This window comes from Onychomys torridus, chromosome 1 (assembly GCF_903995425.1).
Source record: "Onychomys torridus chromosome 1, mOncTor1.1, whole genome shotgun sequence".
Taxonomy (NCBI): Eukaryota; Metazoa; Chordata; class Mammalia; order Rodentia; family Cricetidae; genus Onychomys; species Onychomys torridus.
The window spans coordinates 16,982,471-17,004,186 of record NC_050443.1 but is presented as its reverse complement, the minus strand read 5'-3'; the positions used below and the strand labels follow the sequence as shown (position 1 = coordinate 17,004,186).

Genomic DNA, 21,716 nt, shown 5'->3' with positions numbered 1-21,716 from the left:
TGGTGTCGGACGTGGAGCAATCCCCCTGCCTCAGCCCATCAGCTAGGTTGGTTGGTTAGTTTCATGGCAGTAAAGAAGGAGCAGGTGACAGGTCTCATTCCCAAAGATATTTGGAACAGAAGACTCCCGCCTCTCGTCGGTTTGTCACTTCGGAAAACGTGATCCATTGTTGTTCCTCTGGGCCTGCTTCATCTGTTTAGGGTCCATCAGGTGGTGGAGTCTGTGAGTGCCGCTTCCAGGCTTCATCCTGTATGCTCTTCCCAAAATGGGCACCAAGAGCATGACCAGGTGCTTAAATTAATTTTTGTTATTTTATTTATTTATTTATTTATTTATTTATTTATTCATTCATTCATTCATTCATTCATTCATTTATTTATTTAGTTTTATTTAGTCGGGTATGGTCAGCGCACAGGAGGCAGAGGCAGGAGGATGGAGGAAAGTGAGGCCAGCCTGGTCTACATAGTCCTAGGCTGGCCATATTATGTAGTGAGACTGTCCAAAAACATAATGAGGTGAGATGAATCAGTGAGTAAAGACACTTGTCACTCATCCTGGTAACCTGAGATGAATCCCCAGGACCCACATGGTGGAAAGAGGTCCCCTGAAGCCATATGCAAACTATGTTATGTGTGTGCCCTCCTACCCCTTATTTATGATAGGGGGCGAGACTTGTAGCTCAGCTGGTACAGTGAACTTGGCATGGTGGTGCACAAGCACTCAGAAGTAGAGACAAAAATTCAAAATTTTTCTCAGTTCAACACATGAGACCTTGTGTATGTTGGTTAGGTTTTGGTTACCTTGATACAATCTAGTCATCTGGGAAGAGAACCTCAACTGAGAAAAATATCTCATTAGATTTCCCTGTAGGCAAGCCTGCGGGCATGTTTTCTTGATTCATGAGTGATGTGGGAGAACCCAGCCCACTGTGGGCAGAACCACGCCTGGGAAGGTGGTTCTGAGGTGTATGAAAAAAGCAAGCTAGGCTAGGTGATGGTGGCACACGCCTTTAATCCCAGCATTAGGGAGGCAGAGGCAGGTGGATCTCTGTGAGTTCCAGGACAGCCAGGGCTGTTATACAGAGAAACTGTTTAAAAAAATTAAAAGAAAAAAGAAAAGGGAAAAAAAAGAAGAAATTAAATTAAAAAAAAAAAAAAAAAAAGAAAACAGCAAGCCGTGGGAAGCATGGTCTCTGCTTCAGCTCCTGCTTTGAGCTCCTGCACTGACTTCCCTCAGGAAAGGAATGATCGAAGAGTTATGTGATGAAATTAAACTCTTTACGTCCCAACTGGTCTACAGAACAAGATCTAGGACAGGCACCAAAACTATTTAGAGAAACCCTGCCTTGAAAATACAAAAAAAAAAAAAAAGTTTCCTGGAGCTAGCCACATGTTAGTCATAGAGGCCAGGCAGTGGTGGCACTCACATTTAATCCCATCACTAAGGTAGAGAGATGGAGACAGGAAGCAAGACGGCTGGGCAGAGAGGAATATAAGGCAGGAGGAGACAGGAGCTCATCCCTTTCGTGCTGCGGAGTTGTTGAGGTTAGAGGTGGCTCCTTGATTTACCCTGATATCTGGCTCTGGGTTTTTATTATTAAGACCAATTAGGATTCACGCTACAATCTCCTTTTGGTATCTGTTCCCAATCAAGCCACACAGCTACTCCCTCTAACACATACGTTCAGTACGCACACCTAGCTCTGAGTATGGCTGCTCCAGATCTTGCCTGCATCTCATTCAGAACATTGTCTGTCTTAGTTAGGGTTTCTATTGCTGCGATGAAACACCATGACCAAAAAGCAAGTTGGGGAGGAAAGAGTTTATTTGGCTTTCACTTCAGCATTGCTGTTCATCACTGAGGGAAGTCAGGGCAGGAACTAAACAGGGCAGGAACCTGGAGGTAGGAGCTGATGCAGAGGTCATGGAGGGAGTTGCCTACTGGCTTACTCCCAATGGCTTACTCAACTTGCTTTCTTTCTTTTTCTTTTTCTTTTTTTTCAGCTTGCTTTCTTATAGAACCTGGGACCCAACAGCCCAGGGATAGCACCACCCATCATGGATTGGGCCTTCCCCATTGATCGCTAATTGAGAAAATACCTTGCAGCTGGATCTCAAGGAGGCATTTCCTCAACTCCTTCCTCTGATGACTCTAGCTTGTATCAAGTTGACACACAAAGCCAGCCAGTAGACCATCTCTTAATTGGGCAACTTGGTATGCTGTGGCACCACGATGTGCTCCTGGTACTGAATGAAGCCTTTGATCCAGCCTGTTTGCCCTCCCAAGCCCCCAAGTGTTGTTTTGTTTTGTTTAGTTTGGTTTTTCCAGACAGGGTTTCTCTGTGTGGTTTTGGTGCCTGTCCTAGATCTCGCTCTATAGACCAGGCTGGCTCTGCCTCCCAAGTGATGGGATTAAAGGTGTGCACCACCACTGCCCAGCTCCCCAAGTTTTTAAAGCACCCAACCTGCTGCGCCACACCAGCCCACCAAAACATGAATTTTAGATTTTACAAAATGACAAAATTTTACAAAGTTTTTATCTTACAAAAGGAAAAACAAATATTGAAAGATTGATATTTGTTAATATAAAAATTTTTGTTAAAAATATTAATTTTGGGGGTTGGGGATTTAGCTCAGTGGTAGAGTGCTTGCCTAGAAAGCACAAAGCCCTGGGTTCAATCCTCAGCTCCACCAAAAAAAAAAAATTAATTTTGGGGCCCAGAAGTTAAAAGCACCAACTGCTCTTCCAGAGGTCCTGAGTTCAATTCCCAGCAACCACATGGTGGCTCACAACCATCTGTAATGAGATCTGGCACCCTCTTCTGTATACATAATAAATAAATAAATATTTTTAAAACAATTAATTTTGTTAAAAAATTTGTCACAATTTTTGTTGGTTTGTTTTTTGAGACAGGATTTTTTTTTGTGAATCTCTGACTGTCCTGGAATTCATTCTGAAGACCAGGCTGGCCTTGAACTCACAAAGATCTGCCTGGCTCTGTCTCCTGAGTGCTGGAATTAAAGGAATATGGAAAACTTTATTTTGAAAGACCCCCGGAGAGGTCTCCCTTCAGGAGAGACCCCCGGCTCAATGAGCACGCAGCGACCACCGATCAGATGCAACAGCACGAGGTTTATTCAAACACAGGTACCTGGGGCAACAAAGCCTCTCGGAAGACCAGCGCGCCCCTGGGTTGGTGGGATGGGTTTTTATAGCAAGAAGCGCGGGAAAGCATTAGTCAAAGGGCTCTGATTGGATAGTTTAAACAAGGCGCGAATGGTTACAAAGCTCTGATTGGACAATTCAAGTGAGGCGCGAATAGTCAAAGGGTTCTGATTGGATAGTTTAAACAAGGCGCGAATGGTTCTGATTGGACAATTCAAGTGAGGCGCGAATATATAAGCATAAATCAAATGGGGCGTGGATTCAGGCTCAGGGCGGTTTGTGGGTTTCCTTGGTAACCAGATATGTGTGTCGACTCAACCCCTATCTAGAATTCCAGCTGCTCTGGTTGCCTTCTAGCTGAATTCCTTTGTTCCCCTACGAGCCTCACAAGCTAGGGGGTTTGCACAACAGGGCAATGCTTATCGGCTATCTGGGCTGCGGTGGGGCCATTCTATTTCCTGGAACTGTCTTTTGTTCCCTTATAAGCCTTGCAAACATAGCATCCCTATAGGGGTGCCAGGGGGTCTTTCAATTTGTTAGAGCACAAACAAAATATCACCACATTTCCACCTTTTTGTCTAAAATAAAAAAGGTTTTTAACTAATATAAGAAAAACTATATACAATAAGTACAATAACTGTACACAATGTATACAGGCAATAAATACATCAACATTGTATAGTCCATTTACAATTGATAAATTCAGAGAAAATACTCTTTATCTACCCTATCTTGGTAAGTCCAAAAGATTGTACCTAATTCACTTTCTATTCTAACTTTGCATTACCAAAATTATCTTTTAATGTCTCTCAACCTTATATACTTTAGAATTTCTTTTCTAAATCTGGTAACAAGGAAAACTATAACTATAAAGTTTTTAACTTCACCAGAGACCTGAGAAGGAAATAATATTACCTGGGTGTGGTGATACATTGTCTACCCTAATAAACTTGCCTGGGGATCAGAGGACAGAGCCAGCCACTAGATTAGATTTAGAAGTCAGGCGGTGGTGGCACATGCCTTTAATCCCAGCACTTAGGAGGCAGAGACAGGCTGATCTCTGTGAGTTTCAGGCCAGCCTGGTCTACAGAGTGAGATTGAAAAAAAATCCTAGCACTTGGGAGGCAGAGATCTGCCTGGATCTCTGTGAGTTCAAGGCCACCCTGGACTACATGAGATTGACTTAGTCTAGGAGAGAAACAGAGCCAAACAGTGGTGGCACACAATTTTAATCCCAGTACTTGGGATTAAAGCACACACACCTTTAAACCATAGGAAGTAATATGGCAGGGCAGAGAAAGATGCATAAGGCATGAGGTAACAGGATCTCACTTTCTTTAGGCTGAGGATTTCGTAGAGGTAAGAACTAGTGGCTGGCTGTTCTGCTTCTCTGTTCTTTCAGCTTTCACCCTGATATCTGGCTCTGGTTTTTTTTGTGTGTTTTGTTTTGTTTTGTTTTTGTTTTTCCCTAAGACAGGGTTTCTCTGTAGCTTTGGAACCTGTCCTGGACTAGCTCTGTAGACCAGGCTGGCCTCGAACTCACAGAGATCCAGCTGGCTCTGCCTCCTGAGTGCTGGGATTACAGGCATGCACCATCACCGCCCGGCCAGGTTTTTCTTTTTTTAATTAAAAGACCATCTAAGATTTAAACAATACCTGAGTAAGCAGGAAATGCAAGCAAACAACTTCCAAAAAATGTGAGAAATGACAGAAACAGTTGGCTGCCTTGGACAGTCACCCAAGGTTCCTTTACAATGTTGGGGCATCTATATTTGGTCTACAGGTCTAGAATATCTGACAGACTCATCTGTGAGCAGGAGTTTTCTGAAGGGCTGTCCTACATTGTCTCGGCAAAGTTTGGCATTCCTTTTTTTTTTTTTTTTTTTTTTTGAGCTGAGGATCGAACCCTGGGCCTTGGGCATTCCTTTCTTTTGTGTCTAGCTTGTCCCCTTTGGACAGCATACTGTCAGCAGTCAAAGCAATGGCATTTTCTTACCCAGGGGCTAACTTTTGCCACAAAACAAAAACAAACAAACAAAAAAAACCCCTCCAGCCAGGCAGTGGTGGCACACGCCTGTAATCCCAGCACTCAGGAGGCAGAGCCAGGAGGATCTCTGTAAGTTTGAGGCCAGCCTGGTTTCCAAAGTGAGTTCCAGGAAAGGCGCAAAGCTACACAGAGAAACCCTGTCTCGAAAAACAAAAAGAAAAAGAAAAACAAACAAACAAAAAAAAACAAAAAAAGAAAGAAAAGAAAAGAAAAGAAAAGAAACTAAACTCCATATGGAGTTTCTTTAATGCCCATCATCTTCTCTGAAGTATATTGGTGCTGCCAGGAGCAGACATGTCTCATTGTCATAAAAAAAGAACCTATGTCATCAAAACATCTTAAATGCCATATTCTGTAGATCTCTGAAGTGTTTGATGACCACCTGTCTACCTAAAATATATCTGTTTGACCTTGAAAACATACCTGATTACAAGCTTAATTGTAATAGGTGATCAACTACTAACCTGCATTTCTTTAATATCCTAAATAGTATGTAATAATAACTTTCAAGGACTAGCAATTTGCATTACATTGTTAAATAAGATGCATACATACAATACCTTGAACAAGATTAGAAATGTATGTATATTATGTTCTAAAAAATAATCTCAACTTTGTGTCAATATATAAAGATCCATATCAATGGAATCCACCTGTGAGTTTGAGGCCAGCCTAGGCTACAGAGTGAGTTCCAGGAAAGGTGCAAAGCTATACAGAGAAACCCTGCTTCAAAAACCAACCAACCAAATAAATAAATAAATAATAATAAAATTTAAAAATGAAGTTAGATTCAATAAGCCCTTTTAGCCTATCATTTCTATATCCCCTGTTTTTCTTTTCAAAACAAGGACCCTTAATCTAAAGTCTTTGTTCAGCTTTTTTCTTGACCATTACCAATAACAACTTGCAACCAACTGGCTGAAAAATGACAATATCCATAACTCATTGAATGACCAAAAACCACCAATCCCACCTCTTGGGAATGTGGGCATCGTGTTCTTAATTTACTTCCTGCTGCCTGGGGACAACAGTATCTTTAGGGGATCCTGAAAAGATTGTCCAGTCCTAGGAAAGGTAACTATCACTTGTTGTCCAGTCTCTGCATAATGGGAAAGGGCAGGGTTTGTCTCAAGTCCTGGCTAGAGTGGTCTGTGAGGCTGGATCATCTCAGCTAGCCACCTTGAAATTGTCCTGAGCAGTTTGTAGCTCAAAGCCGATCTTTGGGTGGTGTTTGTCAGCTTAGTAGTGTTATCATAGTCCTGGTGGAATCATTGTTGTGGGGCCCCATCATCCTTTTGGAGACTTCAAAACTCGCTGTCTGGCATGGTCATTGTTCACTGCTGAAAACTTAAACATTTCAAATGTCATATGCAGCAGATCCCAAAGAGGTTAAAGAACCAATATTTGTTATGACCATCCAGAGTACAAAAACTTAATTCCTAGTCACCTGATAGAGACTCAAACCTGAAGTCATGGAGAGGAAGCTAGATGAAGCTTTTGTCTAGAATTAGTACTTTATATGACCATTAATATCATGACAAAAGTTAAATTTTGAGATAATATTTATACATTAAGAAAAGTTTAAAAAAAGTCAAAATAAAACCAAAGGACTATGAGATTAGATTAGTGACAATAAAATAGTTACTAAATTTTTGTTTGTCTTTTGTCCCATATCAGGTGGCTCTTCTGACACGAGACAGAGATTTTGGATTTTACTTTTGACAAGCATGCTTGGATTTAGAGGAGAGAGCCACACTCCAACTCCAAAGCCATCTTTAATTTGTAATTGAACTGGAACTACAAAAAGATCATTTGCATTATGTGTGTGTAGAGAACAGCAGAAACAAACATTTGGGAAGATTTATGAAATTTTATCCTGTTGAAAATGCGATATATCAATAGGTCAATTTACTCTTTTTCCTGGGATGTGTGTGTGTGTGTGTGTGTGTGTGTGTGTGTGTGTGTGTGTGTGTATGAATCACCCTTTTTCTTCAGATGTCTCATTTATCCGGTGGTCTTCAGATCCCTTAGGTGGATGCCTTTATTCTCATGAAAGACAAAATCAAAACCCTTCCCAAACTCTGACTTTGGGGAGGTTCCCTTTTGGCAAGTTACATCTGATTAATGAAAGGCATTTGTTAGTCATATAAGTTAATTTAAATTGGATGGTCATGCTGGTGGATGAACTATCATCTCTTCTAATTAATAGGTCTCTCTTGTTCCAATCAAATCTTTATCAATTTTGATGGTATCCATAGCTTTTCTTCTCCTGAAGAAACAAAAGCAAAACCCCTTCCCTGACGTAACACATATCTTGGTTTCCATTCTTTAAACTATACAGGCTGATTTAATTTTGTAGCTTTTTCTATTAGCCAGTGTCTCTCCACAGCTGTTGTTCCTTTCTCATTAGCATTGAGGAAATTCAAAGTTAACAAAGCATTATGCAATCAATTTCTGGGGGTCTTGTTACCCCTTTCTGTTTATTTAGCATGTCCTTTAGAGTTCTGTTGGATCTTCTATGACTGCTTGCCCTGTAGGACTGTGTGTACACCTGTAAGACCCTTTATATTGCGATAAGCAAACACCAGTTTCACTTGTTGCACAAATCCTAAGTGGTTTCAATAAAACCCAGAGCCAGATATTGGGGTAAACGCTGAAAGACCAGAGAAGCAGAGCAGCCAGCCACTAGACAGTCCTCACTTCCAGGACTTCTCATCCTGAATGAGACTGAGCTCCTGTCTCCTCCTGCTGCCTTATATTCCTTTCTCTGCCCAGCCACATCCCTTCCTGTCTCCACCTCCCTGGTGCTGGGATTAAAGGCATGTGCCACTACTGCCTGGCTCTGTTTCTCTTTTAAACTAGATCAATCTTGTGTAGCTCAGGGTGGCCTTGAATTCATAGAGATTCGTCTGCCTCTATGGCTGACTAGTGGCTAACTTTGCCCCCTGATCTTCAGGCAAGCTTTATTTGTTAGATCATACACAAAGTATCAGGACAAGAAACCTATGCTGGAACAGTGTTAATTTGTGCAGGTATACCCATGATGACCATACTTCTAGCAAATGTGTGATTACAGAATTATCCTTTTCAGAACTCAAAGCAGTTACCCATTGAAATCCTGAATAGGTATCAATGCTGTGGTGTACATATTTTAATTTTCCAAATTCTACAAAATGAAACACATCCATCTGTCAGATTTTTTCCTCTGAGTACCCTTTGGGTTACATCCTGCTGGTAGTGGAGTTTGATTGTAAAAAGAACAAGTAGGACATTTCCTTATAATTCCCTTGGCTTGTTGCCAAGAGATGGAAAAATCCTTTTTCAAACCTTTACTATTGACATGATGGGGTTTTGTTTTTGTTTTTGTTCTTTAATGAAACTCTGAGGCCTCCAGCACATTTCCTATCAATAGTTGATCAATTTCTTCATTACCTTGTGCTAGATGGCCTGGCAGACCTGTATGGGATTAGATGTGTGTTCCATATAAGGTATGATTCCTATTCCTGATTATTTTTGTAACTGAATAAGTAATAAAGTTAATTCTGACTCATCAGAAATAAATTCAGCAGTTTTAATGTGTAAAGCAACTCTTTCTTCATTATGAGAGTCACTAACTATGTTAAGAGGTTCTGTAAAATCCATTAATACCATCAGAATAGCATACAATTCTGACTTTTAGACAGAATCATAAGGGCTTTGAGCCACTTTACTTAAATTTTCTGATTTATAACCTGCCTTTTCTGATTTATTTACATCAGTATAGAATGTAGAGGCTCCAGAAATTGGTGTTCCCTGTACAACATGAGAAAGAATCCAATTAGTTCTCTTTATAAATTTAATTCTCTTACTTTTGGGATATTTGGTGTTAATCTCTCCCAAAAAATTACTGCAAGCTCTTTGCCAAGGTTCACTTTCTGCCCATAATTGTCAATTTCATCATTATTTAAAGGTACTACAATTTCTGCTGGGTCTATTCTTGCTAATTGACAAACTCTCAATTTTCCTTTTAGAACCAACTCAGAGACTTTTTTCCACATAAGTTTTTGATTTGTTTACTCTGTTTATGTGGTAAAAAGATCCATTCTGAAATAATACCCTCCCTCAGCATTAATTTTCCTGTAGGAGAATGGGTAGAAGGTAAAATAACTAGAGTGCAATCAAGCTCTGGATCCAAAGAGTCCACATTTGCATCCTGAATTTTCTCTTCCACCTGTCACAAAGTGTGACGCCACAGGTGTGTGGGTTCACGTGGGTCCGTGGAAAGGAGACTCAGAGGCATCTTAAGAATGAATCTAGCCTTTGGGACTGCAGGGGGTCCAGCCTTGAATGACTGAAGCCTTTCCCTTCGCCCAGGGCATTTTTATTTTTCACAATATTTACACTTTAGCAAGTTGGTTTCCATATGCTCAAAACAACCTGAAAGGAACTCCCAAAAATACAATGCCAAGTGCAAATTCATCAGGCACTGTGATTTTCTTGGTTTCCTGAACCAAGTTTTGCATAGACCTTTGTATCCTTGGGAGACTCTGAGACAAGACTCACATAGGGCAACTAGAGAAACAAAAGGTATTAGTTAAACAAAAGAAGGATTAGGTCTAGGTGCTGCTCTCTGGAGCCAGGCCTGGAGTAGCTCAGCAAAAAATGTAACCACATCCAACAAAGACAATTCTCTCACAGCTTCAGCTGACAATTCTCTTAGACTATTTCAGTCCTTGTTCAAAACCTTAGATGGTTTTGAACTATTTTATATCCTAAATAATTAATAGAATCTCCTCTTTGTATTTTTTCAGGAGGGATTTGTAATCCCCAACAAGGCAAAATTTTCTTTACTTCTTCAAACATTCTCTAAAGTATCTACATTTGAATCAGATAGTAAGATATCATTCATGTAATGGTAAACTACTGATTGAGGAAATTGCTTACATACTATTTCCAATGGCTGACTTACAAAATATTGGAACAGGGTGGGGCTATTAACATTCCCTGTAGGAGAACCCTCCATTGATATTTCTTAACAGACCGAGAATTATTATAAATAGGTACCGAGAAGCCAAATCTTTCTCTGTCTTTTTCTTGTAAAGGTATAGTTAAATTGATAAATCCATTAGGTAACAGAATAGGCAAAGGAATTCTAGACTGTAGAGAGTGATATGAAGTCACAACACGCCCCCACGGTTGGGCATGCCTGGTGGACCTAGACACTTCCACCTAGCTATTTCCGGTTCAAAATAGCCATTTCTGGTTAAAAACGTCTTGCGTGACCAGGACCCTGTGGCTTTGCATGGTTGTGTAAAGCACACAGTGCAGCCATGTGATCTACACGCATGCGTGGAGTAGCCACGTAAGTCTGTACACAGGCGCAGCCCAGCCTTTATAACCCGGCGCCATGTTCCCTGGTCTCAGTTTCTTTCTCTTGACCACGTGTATTTCCACAGGCCTGTTCACATCTGTCCCTTTCTTTCCTATCCTAATAAAACTCTTGTTAGTGGATTTGTCGTGTTTTGGGACATTTCCTCACAGGGTAAGAGCGCCGCAAATCGCTAACAGAGAGCACTTTGGCTGAAGTACCATGAAAATAGCTCTTAGATCTGTGACCATTCTCCATTTTCCAGATGTCTTTTTAATAACAAATACAGGAGAATTCCAAGGGCTGGTTGATTTTTCAATATGTTGGGTATTGAACTGCTCCTGTACCAGCTGTTCTAAGGCCTGTAGTTTCTTGCTATTAAAGGCCATTGCTGAACCCATACAGGTTTGTCCGTCAACCATTTTTGTTTGTTTGTTTGTTTTTCGAGACAGGGTTTCTCTGTGTAGCTTTGCACCTTTCCTGGAACTCACTCTGTAGCCCAGGTTGGCCTTGAACTCACAGAGATCCACCTGCCTCTGCCTCCTAAGTGCTGTGATTAAAGGTGTGCACCTGGAGGGCTCCTGTTGCAAATCACCCTCTGGTGCGATGGAAGGATCTTTCTACTGGCACTTGGAGGGGACCTGATCTGGTAATGGTGTGGGCGCAGGGTTCTGTTTATGTCTTTTCGCAGGACAATGAGGTTCCTCTTTGGGTTCCTGAGCGCTGTGTGTGCCCTGTGGCTGCTGCTGAATCCCAACATGGCAGAGACCTATTGGGCCTTTGTGAGAAACTCTCCCCTTCTGATGCCAATGGGGATTGAGAGCCCAATATGGCCAGCTTTGGCAAGCATTAACGTAAGCCTAGGAACTGCAGCCAAGCAGTTGGATTCTCTAGAAGGTAATGTATGGTAGCTGCTTTTTCAAGTATGTTTGAGAATGTGTCGCCCAGACACTTAGGAGATTAAGGGTAACACTGAAGATCACTGACCTCCATTTGTTAACAGTAGCATGCCAGCTAAGCATGTTCATTCTCACAACCCTATTCAAGCTGGAGTAGTACCTGCTTCTCAGGAGTGGCTCTGTGCAACATAATTTGGCCTCCTGAAATTCATTTAGCCTCCTTTGAAGATACCTTATAATTTGTGAGTCTGAATGTGGTCATGATGAGACCATTACTTCCGATCCTTGTGAGCTGCCTGTTTTTCCTTTATGGTTCTTAGTTGTTCTTTTGCAGAGCTTCCAGCTTGGGTCGTGCTGGGATCAAGAAAAATGGGCCTCGGCAGTTTGTGTTCCTGGAGTTGTGTCCATGCCAAAGGATACCCACACACTCCAAAAGAGAATTTGACATCACTGCTGCCATTGTTGCTGTTATAATAGCGGTGACCACCACTACTACTGTTTCTGGGATTGCCATTTCATAGTTGGTTACTACAGCTAGCACAGTGGAGACCCTGGCAGCAAAAGTAGCTATCACAGTTAATTAATCTTTCATTCTATTGGGCATGACAAATTTAAATCAATAGTTATATACATTTTGATTGGCTTTGAAAGTTATAAATTTATAAATTCAAGTTCCATTTGCTTTTGGGATACTATCTTACAAGGTCTCCACTTTTCAGTAAGACTAGTTAAGGAAGGGAATGGCTCAATTGCCTTTAGCCTACTGGCTATGAGTAGGTTAGGACTTCTGTTGGTCTTTTCTGTGTCAAACACACAGATTGGAAGCCCAGCGCCACTTTGAGATCTTTGGCAGCAGTTAACTCTGCAGCCCTATACATTCGACCAATCTCATATTCTGTTTTACCTGAGATAAAGTACCAGTCCCTAAAAGCTGAACATTTTCCTTCTGAAGAGGTCAATTTGGATACCAAAATTCTGTTGTAATTATTGTTACACCTTCAACTCTGTCTACAACACCTTCAGTAAGAACATCATTTGTAGCTGGGCGGTGGTGGCGCACGCCATTAATCCCAGCACTCGGGAGGCAGAGCCAGGCGGATCTCCATGAGTTTAAGGCCAACCTGGGCTACCATGTGATCCAGAAAAGGCGCAAAGCTACACAGAGAAACCCTGTCTCTAAAAACCAAAAAATACAAAAAACAAACAAAAAAAAAAACCCCAGAACATCATTTGTGTTTTTAATTTTGGTCTTTGTTCATTTATAGAAGTTTGTCAAAATATTTGTTTTATGGTTTCTCCTGAATTTTTTGTTCTCTCTTCTATAGCTGTGTTATCATCCAGAGCAGTGTGGTTTCTTACAATGGGCATTAGGTGTTTTGATTGCTCTGGGAAGGGGTTTCTTCCACAATGTCAGGAAATGGCTGAACTGAATTTGACATGGGGCCCTGTGAGAGGCCCCTCAAGACGTTTCCCAATGGCAAAAGGTTACCTTGACTGTTCCTTGTTGATCTATATTCATTAGTCCAACATCTGCCTTTGCCACACCGTCTGCATAATCCAGAAGGGAGGGGCGTTCTATTGGGATTATTCTTAGAAAAAACATTGTTTCTAGGAATGTCCTGTTTACAATCCCTTTTCAGGCGACCTTGTTTATTGCTATTGAAATACATTTTGATTTTTCTTCAAACCTCTGGAAATCCCCTCTCCTATCCAAGCATCATCACGGTTGTGAGATTCAATATTGACTCAGATTCATTTCTCTAAGGGTGCTGATCTTGCCTTTAATGGCCTAATTACCATTTTGCATTAAGCATTAGCATTTTTAAAAGCCAGAGATTAAATTATTTGTCTAGTTTCTGAATTTGGTATCATTCTATTTACTGCTGGAGAAATCTTTGTAAGAAATCACTGAAGGTTTCTTTTGGGCACTCTATAACTTTAGTAAATGACTCAGTTTTGTTCCTTTCTTCTTCAATCTGTCCCAAGCATTCAAAGCAGCTACATGACATAAAGCCAGGGTGTAGACATCATACAGAGATTGCCTTTCCACATTAGCATACTCTTCCCCTCCAAGAAGTTGGTCTTGGAAGACTTCCATACCTCTGGCCCTACTTCATTGTTGTCTTGGCCTCATCTTTCCACCAGGTCCTCCATTGTAATTGAGGACCATGCTCCAAGACTGCTGTAACCAAATATCTCCAGTCTTGAGGGATAATTCTATTACAAGTTGATCATGAGTTTAACATCTGCTTCACAAAAGGTGAATGTGTGCCATATGAGAATATCGCTCCCTTGAATCTCCTCAAGTCTAACATTTGTACAGGAGTCCACTCAGCTCTTACACAATCTTGGGAATAGCTATCATTTGGCAGTTCCTATAGGGTTACTGGGTAAATTAAGGTTGGCTGTTTGAAAACCTTGGGCTGTTCCTCTCTAACCTTATAATGCAATGCTGAGGTTGGTTCTCCTTTAACAGAGATGTCAGGGTCTGACTATCTCTATGATCTGTTTCAATAAGTTTTTCTAAAACTTGTATCTTGGCACTCATATTAACCAATGTTTTAAATGACTTTTTAAATAGACATAATGGAAATCCCATCTGAATTAATTATACTCTCATTTAATTGCTCCTTTTTCAAACTGTCTGGTGTATTATCATACAGAGACCTAACTCCTTCCATTGTAATAGTGTTTCCCATTTTTTAATGTGGAGAAAAAACTCTTTTTAACTAATTCCTCCCTTTAAGAATTCCCAATTGTCTCTCCAAATCCGTCAATGATACAATTCAGATGATGGTGAAGTGTGGGGTTGACTGCTCTGTGTAGAACAGAAGCCCGAGCAATTTTCAAGACAGCTACATATTGTGGCAGCAGCCGGAGGAGGGGTACAGGGAAAGCCCACAATCTACCAGGAGAGAAGCCAAAGAGCCAGCTGTCTGCCCAGGGGAATGTGCCAAAGCTTCTAACTCCCGTGGTTTTTGGAGCCTCAAAGCCTATGGAGTTTGCCGCAGAGAGGCTGCAAAAGAAAATCCCAACTCTCTCAGAGACTTGAGGAAAAGAAAGGAAAACCTTAGCTGGAGAGGCAGTAACCCCTGGTGCCTGCAGCTTTGGCACCACAGGTAGGCAGCTTTTTCATGAATTGATGTCCAAAAAGTCAGATGCCAGATATAGCACAAATCCTGATTGATCTTAATAAAAACCCAGAGCCAGATATCGGCGTAAATGCTGAAAGATCAGAGAGACAAAGGAGCAAGCCACAGCCACCTCTAACCTTGACAACTCCTCAGCCTGAAAAGGGTGAGCTCCTGTGTCCTCCCACCTTATAGTCCTCTCTCTGCCCAAGCATCTTGCTTCCTGTCTCCACTTCCCTAGTGCTGAGATTAAAGGCCTGTGTCTCCCAAGCACTGGGATCAAAGGCATAAGGTCCCAAGTGCTGGGATTAAAGGTGTGTGCCACCACTGCCTGGCTTCTACGGCTAACTAGGGGCTAGCTCTGCATTCTGATCTCCAGGCAAGCTTCATTTGTTAGAGCACAAACAAAATATCAACACAGGAGATAATGCTAGATGTAAGAAAAACTTTATTTCCATATGGTGCTGGGGTAGGGTGAAGACATGCAGGGACATCCAGTCCCCACCCTATAGCTGCTGGGATGGCCTGAGGATGTAGAGAAAGTGTGTCTTTCGTATAGGCAGCTTGGCGTGTTGGGGGACATGGACCCCTTCCTCAAGGTTGTCCTCATGGGCACCCCCACGGAGCCCATCCCGGATGGCCTGCAGGCGATGCCGCTTTTCAATGAGCCAGCGGCTCCCATCCTCGACATCAGGCTGGGTCCTCCGCCTTGGCAGCTTCATGATCCAGAAAGCCACCCGCCGGGGCTCTGGGTGCAAACTGTCTATGGCCTTCGGCACAGGCACCAGGGTCTCTTTCTCCTCCACTTTGGGCACCTGGTAATGTGAGGCACAGGGAGATCCCGGTCAAATGCCATACAGCACATCCAAGAAGCTGGGCCACCTCAACCTATATCTCAGCTCACTTGGTGCTTTGGGGGTAGATATTTCTGTTTTCTGTCTGGCCTGCTGCATTCTTTAGGTAATAAATTTGTTTTTATTATTTTTTAAAGACTCATTTTTTTTTACCTGCCTCCCCAAAAGCATAGTGTTTTGCCTTTATGTATGTCTGTGTGAGGATGCCAGATCCCTAGAACTGGAGTTACAGTTGTGAGCTGCCATTAGGTGCTGGGAATTGAACCTGGATCCTTTGGAAGAGCAGCCAGTGCTCTTAACCACTGAACCATCATTCCAGCACACAAATTTGTTTTTTGTTTGTTTGTTTGTTTGTTTTTGTTTTTGTTTTTTTTTTGAGCTGAGGATCGAACCCAGGGCCTTGTGCTTGCTAGGCAAGCGCTCTACCACTGAGCTAAATCCCCAACCCACAAATTTGTTTTTTAAACTTCCACCATTGCCTTAGAGATTTATTTTATCTTAAGTTTATTTGGATGTGCCTGAATGTTAAATGTGTGCACCTCTTTCATGCATGAGTTGTGCCCTTGCAGAGGATAGGAGCTGGGTTCCCAACACCCATGTCAAATATCTCACAGGCTCATCTGACTCATCTGATGCCCTCTTCTGGCCACTGTGTGGCTAATTTATATATATATATATATTTAATATATTTATTAAATTATTATAAATTAAATTAATTATATATATATATAATTTTATTTTTTATGTACCCTCATTGGTGTGAGGGTGTTAGGTCCCCTGGAACTGGATTTACAGTTGTGAGCTGCCATGTGGATGCCAGGAATTGAACCTGGGTCCTCTGGAAAAGCAGTCAGTACTCTTTTTTTTTTTTCCGAGACAGGGTTTCTCTGTATAGCTTTGTGCCTTTTCTGGATCTCACTCTGTAGCTCAGGCTGGCCTCAAACTCACAGAGATCCACCTGCCTCTGCCTCCTAAGTGCTGGGACTAAAGGCATGTGCCACCACGGCCTGGCGCCATCTTTTAGTTTTTTGTTGTTGTTTTTTAAAATATTTGCCAGATCTCATTACAGGTGGTTGTGAGCCACCATGTGGTTGCTGGGAATTGAACTCAAGATCTCTGGAAGAACAGTCAGTGCTCTTAACCACTGAGCCATCTCTCTGCCCCCCAGTCAGTACTCTTAACCAAAAGCATTAGCTGGGTCATGGTGGTGCATACCTTTGATCTTAGCACCCAGGAGGCATAAGCAGCAGAGTAATCTCTGTGAGTTCAAGGCCAGCCTGGTCTACAGAGTGAGTTCCAGGCCAATCAGGGTTACATGGAAAAAAAATGTGTTTCCAAAAATCAAAACAAACAAACAAAAAAGCATTAAGTTTGATGTGGTGGTTCACATTTGGAATCCCAGCATTTAGGAGGTAGAGACAGAAATGTTGGGTCACATTAAAACAAAAGCCTTAAATTATGTCATTGTGGTGGCACATGCCTTTAAAACCAGCATTTAGGGCTGGAGAGATGGCTCAGAGGTTAAGAACACAGACTGTTCTTCCAGAAGTCCTGAGTTCAATTCCCAGCACCCACATGGTGGCTCACAACCATCTGTAATGAGATCTGGTGCCCTCTTCTGTATACATAATAAATAAATCTTTAAAAAAAACAAACAAGCCAAAAAATCCCAGCATCTAGTAGACAGAGGCAGGCGGATCTCAGAGTTGGAGGTCAGTCTGCAAATACAAGCAAGCTTCAGGACGTCAGGGCTACATAGGGAGATCCTGTCACAAAACAAAACAAAAGAAACAAAAACAAAAGCCAAATCAAAATAAAGTAAAACATAAAACCAAACATGGTGTGTCACCATTCCAGGCTGTCTATGCCAAACTCTTGTTCTGAAACCCCCTAACCTCAGCTGGGCTTGATGGCCTAGGCCTGGTTCCCAGTTCCCTGTGGGTTGAAGCAGGGGCATTGAAAAGTTCAGGGTCAGCCTAGGCTGTGGAGCAAGACCCTATCTCAAGACAAGGCTCTGGCAGTAGAATGTGCTCAATCCCCAGCATTCATGTAATAGCCAGGAGCTTCAGCACATGCTTGTAATAGCCACACGTGGTGGCGGGTAGGGCAGAGACTGGAGGATCCTGGGGTTTGCTGACCAGCTAGCTTAACTTAATGGATCTTCAGGTTTAGTGAGAAACCCTGTCCCCCCAAAATAAGCTAGAGGCCTATTGTGGTGTCCTACACCTTCAACCCCAGCACTCAAGAGGTTAAGTATGGTGGAGGTGGGACAGTCTCTGTGAGTTCAAGGCCAGCCAGGGCTATATAATGAGACCCTGTGGAGAGTGACTGAGGAAGATACTTACCTTTAATCCCAGCACTGGAGACAGAGCCAGGCAGATCTTTGTGAGTTCCAGGCCAGCCTGGGCAGGCACCAAAACTACACAGAGAAACTGTCTCAAAACAAAACAAAACAAAACAAACAAACAAAATACTTAACACCTACATGGGCGTCCCCATGTGAGTACACAGACACACACACACAAACCAAACTAAATCAAAATAAGCAAAACACCTCCGAGATGTGCCCTGTACTCCTGGAATTAGTGGACTTCTCAAAGACTGAAGTTCACAAAGCTGTTGGAGACTCTAAAACTCTCTGAGAAGACCAAAACACTTTCTGAAGTTTCTGTATTTGTTTTGAGACAGGGTCCTGATGTGTATCCCTGGCTGTCCTGGCACCTGCTTTATAGATCAGGCTGGCCTCGAACTCAGAGATCCTCTTGCCTCTGGTCTAAAATTGTGGCAATTCTCCTGCCTCAGCCTTCCAAGTACTGGGATCACCTGTGTTTTCAACCACATCTATTGACCTGTCCCTTTTGACACTTGTCAGACTGAGCCCCAGAAATTTTGAGGCTATTCCATGTACAGAGTGTTCATTGGCTAATTTTAAATGCCAACTTGCCACAGCCTAGAATTACCCGGGAAGAGACCCTGAATGGAGAATTAACTAGATCAAGGTTGTTAATTGATGTGGGCAGCACCATTCCCTAGTGGGTCCTGAACCACCTAAGACAGGACAAAGCAAGCAAAGATGTGTTTGTTTCTCTCCTGACAGTAGAAATGAATGATGCAAAGGTTCCCTGCTGAAGGGCTGTAAACCACATCAGCCCTTCCTCTCTACACAGCCTTGGCTAGAGTAGTTTATGACAGTAACAGAAAGGAAGCTGGAACAGTGTGGCACAGTGGACCTCCCCACCTATAGGAAAAATCCCGCTGATTCCTGGGTACCTGGGGGTGCAGCAGGGCCCTACCTTCCAGTCCCCTTCTGCATTCCTCTCTGGTTCAATGGAGGCCACCACCTTCTCAGAGATGAGCACCTCCCCTGTCTTGTTGTCAGTCACCTGCGAGGATTACACAAGGCATCGGGTCAGAGCAAACCTGCTCTCCCCGCACCTTCCTCTCTCGGGTCAGGAAAAGCAGCGTGACAGGTGGTAGTGGGAATTCAGGAAGGGCTGTCCTGGTGAGGCAGGCACCTTGTCTATCTGCAGGTGGCTGGAGAGGGTGTGGTTCCCCAATCTGTGCTCCTGGTTCTCTTCCTGATGGAAGTTCTTGGGAAGGTCCCGGAAGTCCATGGGGGAGGAGAAGAAGTTGTCCAGGTCTTGTAGCAGGTCATCCTAGGGCCAGAGGGAAACAGTGTGGATACCTGCCGCGCCTCCAGGGTGTCCCGAGGCCTTGCTCCAAGTCAGTCCATCCCTTTCTTCCTTGGACCTTTCATCCCAGGGCCTCTTGCCACCATACCTGCCTGTCTCTCTGTCCTAATGCCTTGCTGTTCCTGCCCCTTGCCTGTCCTGGCTGCCATCCCTCCTATTTCTCTACCCATAACCCCATACACACTAGGCAGGCAGGCTTGGGACCCCACTGGGGGCTCTACCTCTGAGCCATACCCTCAGCCACTACAACCCCAGCCCTCTTTTATGTATGTATTTTGACAGGGTCTCACTATGTAGCTCTGGCAGACCTGGAACTCCATATGCAGACCAGGCTGGCCTCAAATTCAGTGTCCTGACATTACCTCCCATGTGCACGGGTAACCAGGCCTAGCGCTTTTTATTTTTTTGAGACAGGGTTTGACTAAATCTGCCTGGGCTGACCTTGAACTTGTTTTTTTCACACGTTGGGATTTCATGTGACCTGCTACCTGGGATGAGGAGCTTTCAGCCCTAGGCCCAGCTTCTCTTCCTACTTTGTGTTGTCTTGTATCATCTGTCTGCCCAACCCACTACCTTACAATCCTGCTTTTTTGTTTTTGTTTTTTTGTTTTTCGAGACAGGGTTTCTCTGTGTAGCTTTGCACCTTTCCTGGAACTCACTTTGGAGACCAGGCTGGCCTCGAACTCACAGAGGTCCACCTGGCTCTGCCTCCCGAGTGCTGGGATTAAAGTCGTGCACCACCGCCTGGCAGAATCCTGCTTTTTGAGATAAAGTCTCATGTATCCTAGGTTGTCCTCAGACTTCCTATGTAGGAGAAGGTGGGTTTGGACTCTGTTCCCCTGCCTCCATCTCCTGAGCTGGTATAACCGTGCTGGGCAGTCAAGCCCAGGCCGTGTGTGCATGCTAGACAATCACTCTACCCTCTGAGACACGACTCCAGACCTCTCTGTTCTGTTGACTCCTTTTCTTCTCTCTGGCCCCCCACCCCTCAAGCCCTGCCATCACTCACTTTTAGGAACAGTCTGCTGAAGCTTTGAAGAAGACTCTGAAGACCCAGAAACCCGGAGGAGCCCTCCTGGGGGTCGGCATCATGGATCGGGGCAGCAGAGGAGGACACGAAGGCTGAGGTCAGCAGCAGCAGCAGCAGGACCCCCAGGCGACACATTGCAGGTGGGTGGGAGGCTGTGACAAGGGCAGTTCCAGATTCAACAACCACCCTGGGTGGCCCCTTCCAGGCCCCGCCCCCCCGCCCTGCATCCCGCGCCCTGGCTCTCTCCACTTCAGGCGCGGTTCATCGAGGCTCGGCGTCACTCAGATCCCGTTCCTCACCTTTGCCTACATCCGCTCTTTCTCCTGGACCGCAGCTCGGCCACCCGGCTCCGCACACCGCCGGACCCGGACCGTTAATATTCGGTTCTGGTCTTGAGCCTGAGCAGATTACCGGAGCGTTGGTTGGGTGCCACGGCTCCGCGAGCCTGACCACGCCCCGATGGTCTGACCACGCCCACCCCGCGGTCACCGCAGAATCCCCACGACTCCTCAGTCAAAGCCACACTTCCGTTGCTCATTATCCGCATCTCTTACGCCAGAAGAGGATGGTCACGTCCCCACCTGGTGACCTTGCCCATGAGCCGGGCATTTTATTCTACGTCATGCCTCTGAGACAGACCCACCCTTTGTTTTTCCGCTAACAATGCCTTTTAAGATTTTCCTCTCTGGCCATGCCCCATCAGAGGATCATGCCGTCTTTTCCTGACTACGCCTCCACCCGCTGGCCTTCCTAAGTCTCTGACTCTAAAAGACACGTCCCTTAAGGCACTTGTCCTCCTGCCCCGCCCCCAGCTGACGACCTCGTGGATGAACCAGGCCTTCCTTCCGTGGTCCTAACCCTTGCATACAGACTCACACCTCCATTCTTCACTACTTCCCTTAAGCCAGATCACCAGATCCTCTCCTGACCTTGCTGTATACTATAGCCTCTAGCCTGTATTACCTGACCTGGCCTCTGCGGCCCATCTCCTGTTGGCCCTACTCACTCTCCTCTGCCCCTCCCCCAACTCTCCAATGGGAGTGAGCAACAATTACCAGTAGTCTCCGCCTTTAAGTTAAGAGCAATGCTTCTGTATCCCAGAACTCCCTGGACCTCTGTTCATCCCATATTCGGGTCTAAGATCATTAATTCAATTGTATTTGTCCACAGTGTTAGCACACAGGAATGCCATGGTACAGATGTAAAGGTCAGAGGGCAATTTTCAAGAGTTGGTTCCGGCCGGCTACCATTTAGGTCCCCGGGATGGAACTCAGGCTCGGCTGTAAATGCCGGGCCTTCACTGCTAAGCCGTCTGGTTCGCCCTCATTCACTGACTACCTCGAGTGCTGCCGCAGATGTCTTCTCATTTTACAGCCCATTGCACGGGAAAAGCCCAACCAATCCCAAAAAACCGAATTACAGTCCTGTGTTGGATTCTCCAAGAAACCCCAAATCTCAGCTTCCTTCTCTTGCAGACCCAGAGCCCATATGGCAGCCACTCTTGGCTGTGAGCTTGAAGGCAGCCAGCCCTTCTTTTTCCTCTTTTGCTCA

The 21,716-nt window shown here is 43.9% G+C and overlaps 1 protein-coding gene across 1 annotated transcript; it reads right to left on the bottom strand.

Moving 5' to 3' along the window:
* Positions 1–15,014: 15,014 nt before the first annotated feature.
* Positions 15,015–20,904, bottom strand: Dkkl1 (dickkopf like acrosomal protein 1). Its single transcript, XM_036199312.1, has 5 exons — positions 20,465–20,904; positions 20,145–20,317; positions 18,959–19,099; positions 18,737–18,826; positions 15,015–15,404 (listed from the first exon to the last, which is right to left on the bottom strand). The coding sequence occupies exons 2-5, from the start codon at positions 20,298–20,300 to the stop codon at positions 15,096–15,098; spliced, it is 696 nt and encodes a 231-aa protein (XP_036055205.1). The 5' UTR covers positions 20,301–20,317; positions 20,465–20,904; the 3' UTR covers positions 15,015–15,095.
* Positions 20,905–21,716: the final 812 nt, after the last annotated feature.

Excerpts from the sequence above, each read along its gene's own strand:
- Dkkl1 (XM_036199312.1), bottom strand. The coding sequence starts at position 20,300 with ATGTGTCGCCTGGGGGTCCTGCTGCTGCTGCTGCTGACCTCAGCCTTC. Across the intron at positions 19,100-20,144 it reads TCAGCAGACTGTTCCTAAAA|GATGACCTGCTACAAGACCT; the intron begins GTGAGTGATGGC and ends CTCTGGCCCTAG. Across the intron at positions 18,827-18,958 it reads GCCACCTGCAGATAGACAAG|GTGACTGACAACAAGACAGG; the intron begins GTGCCTGCCTCA and ends TAATCCTCGCAG.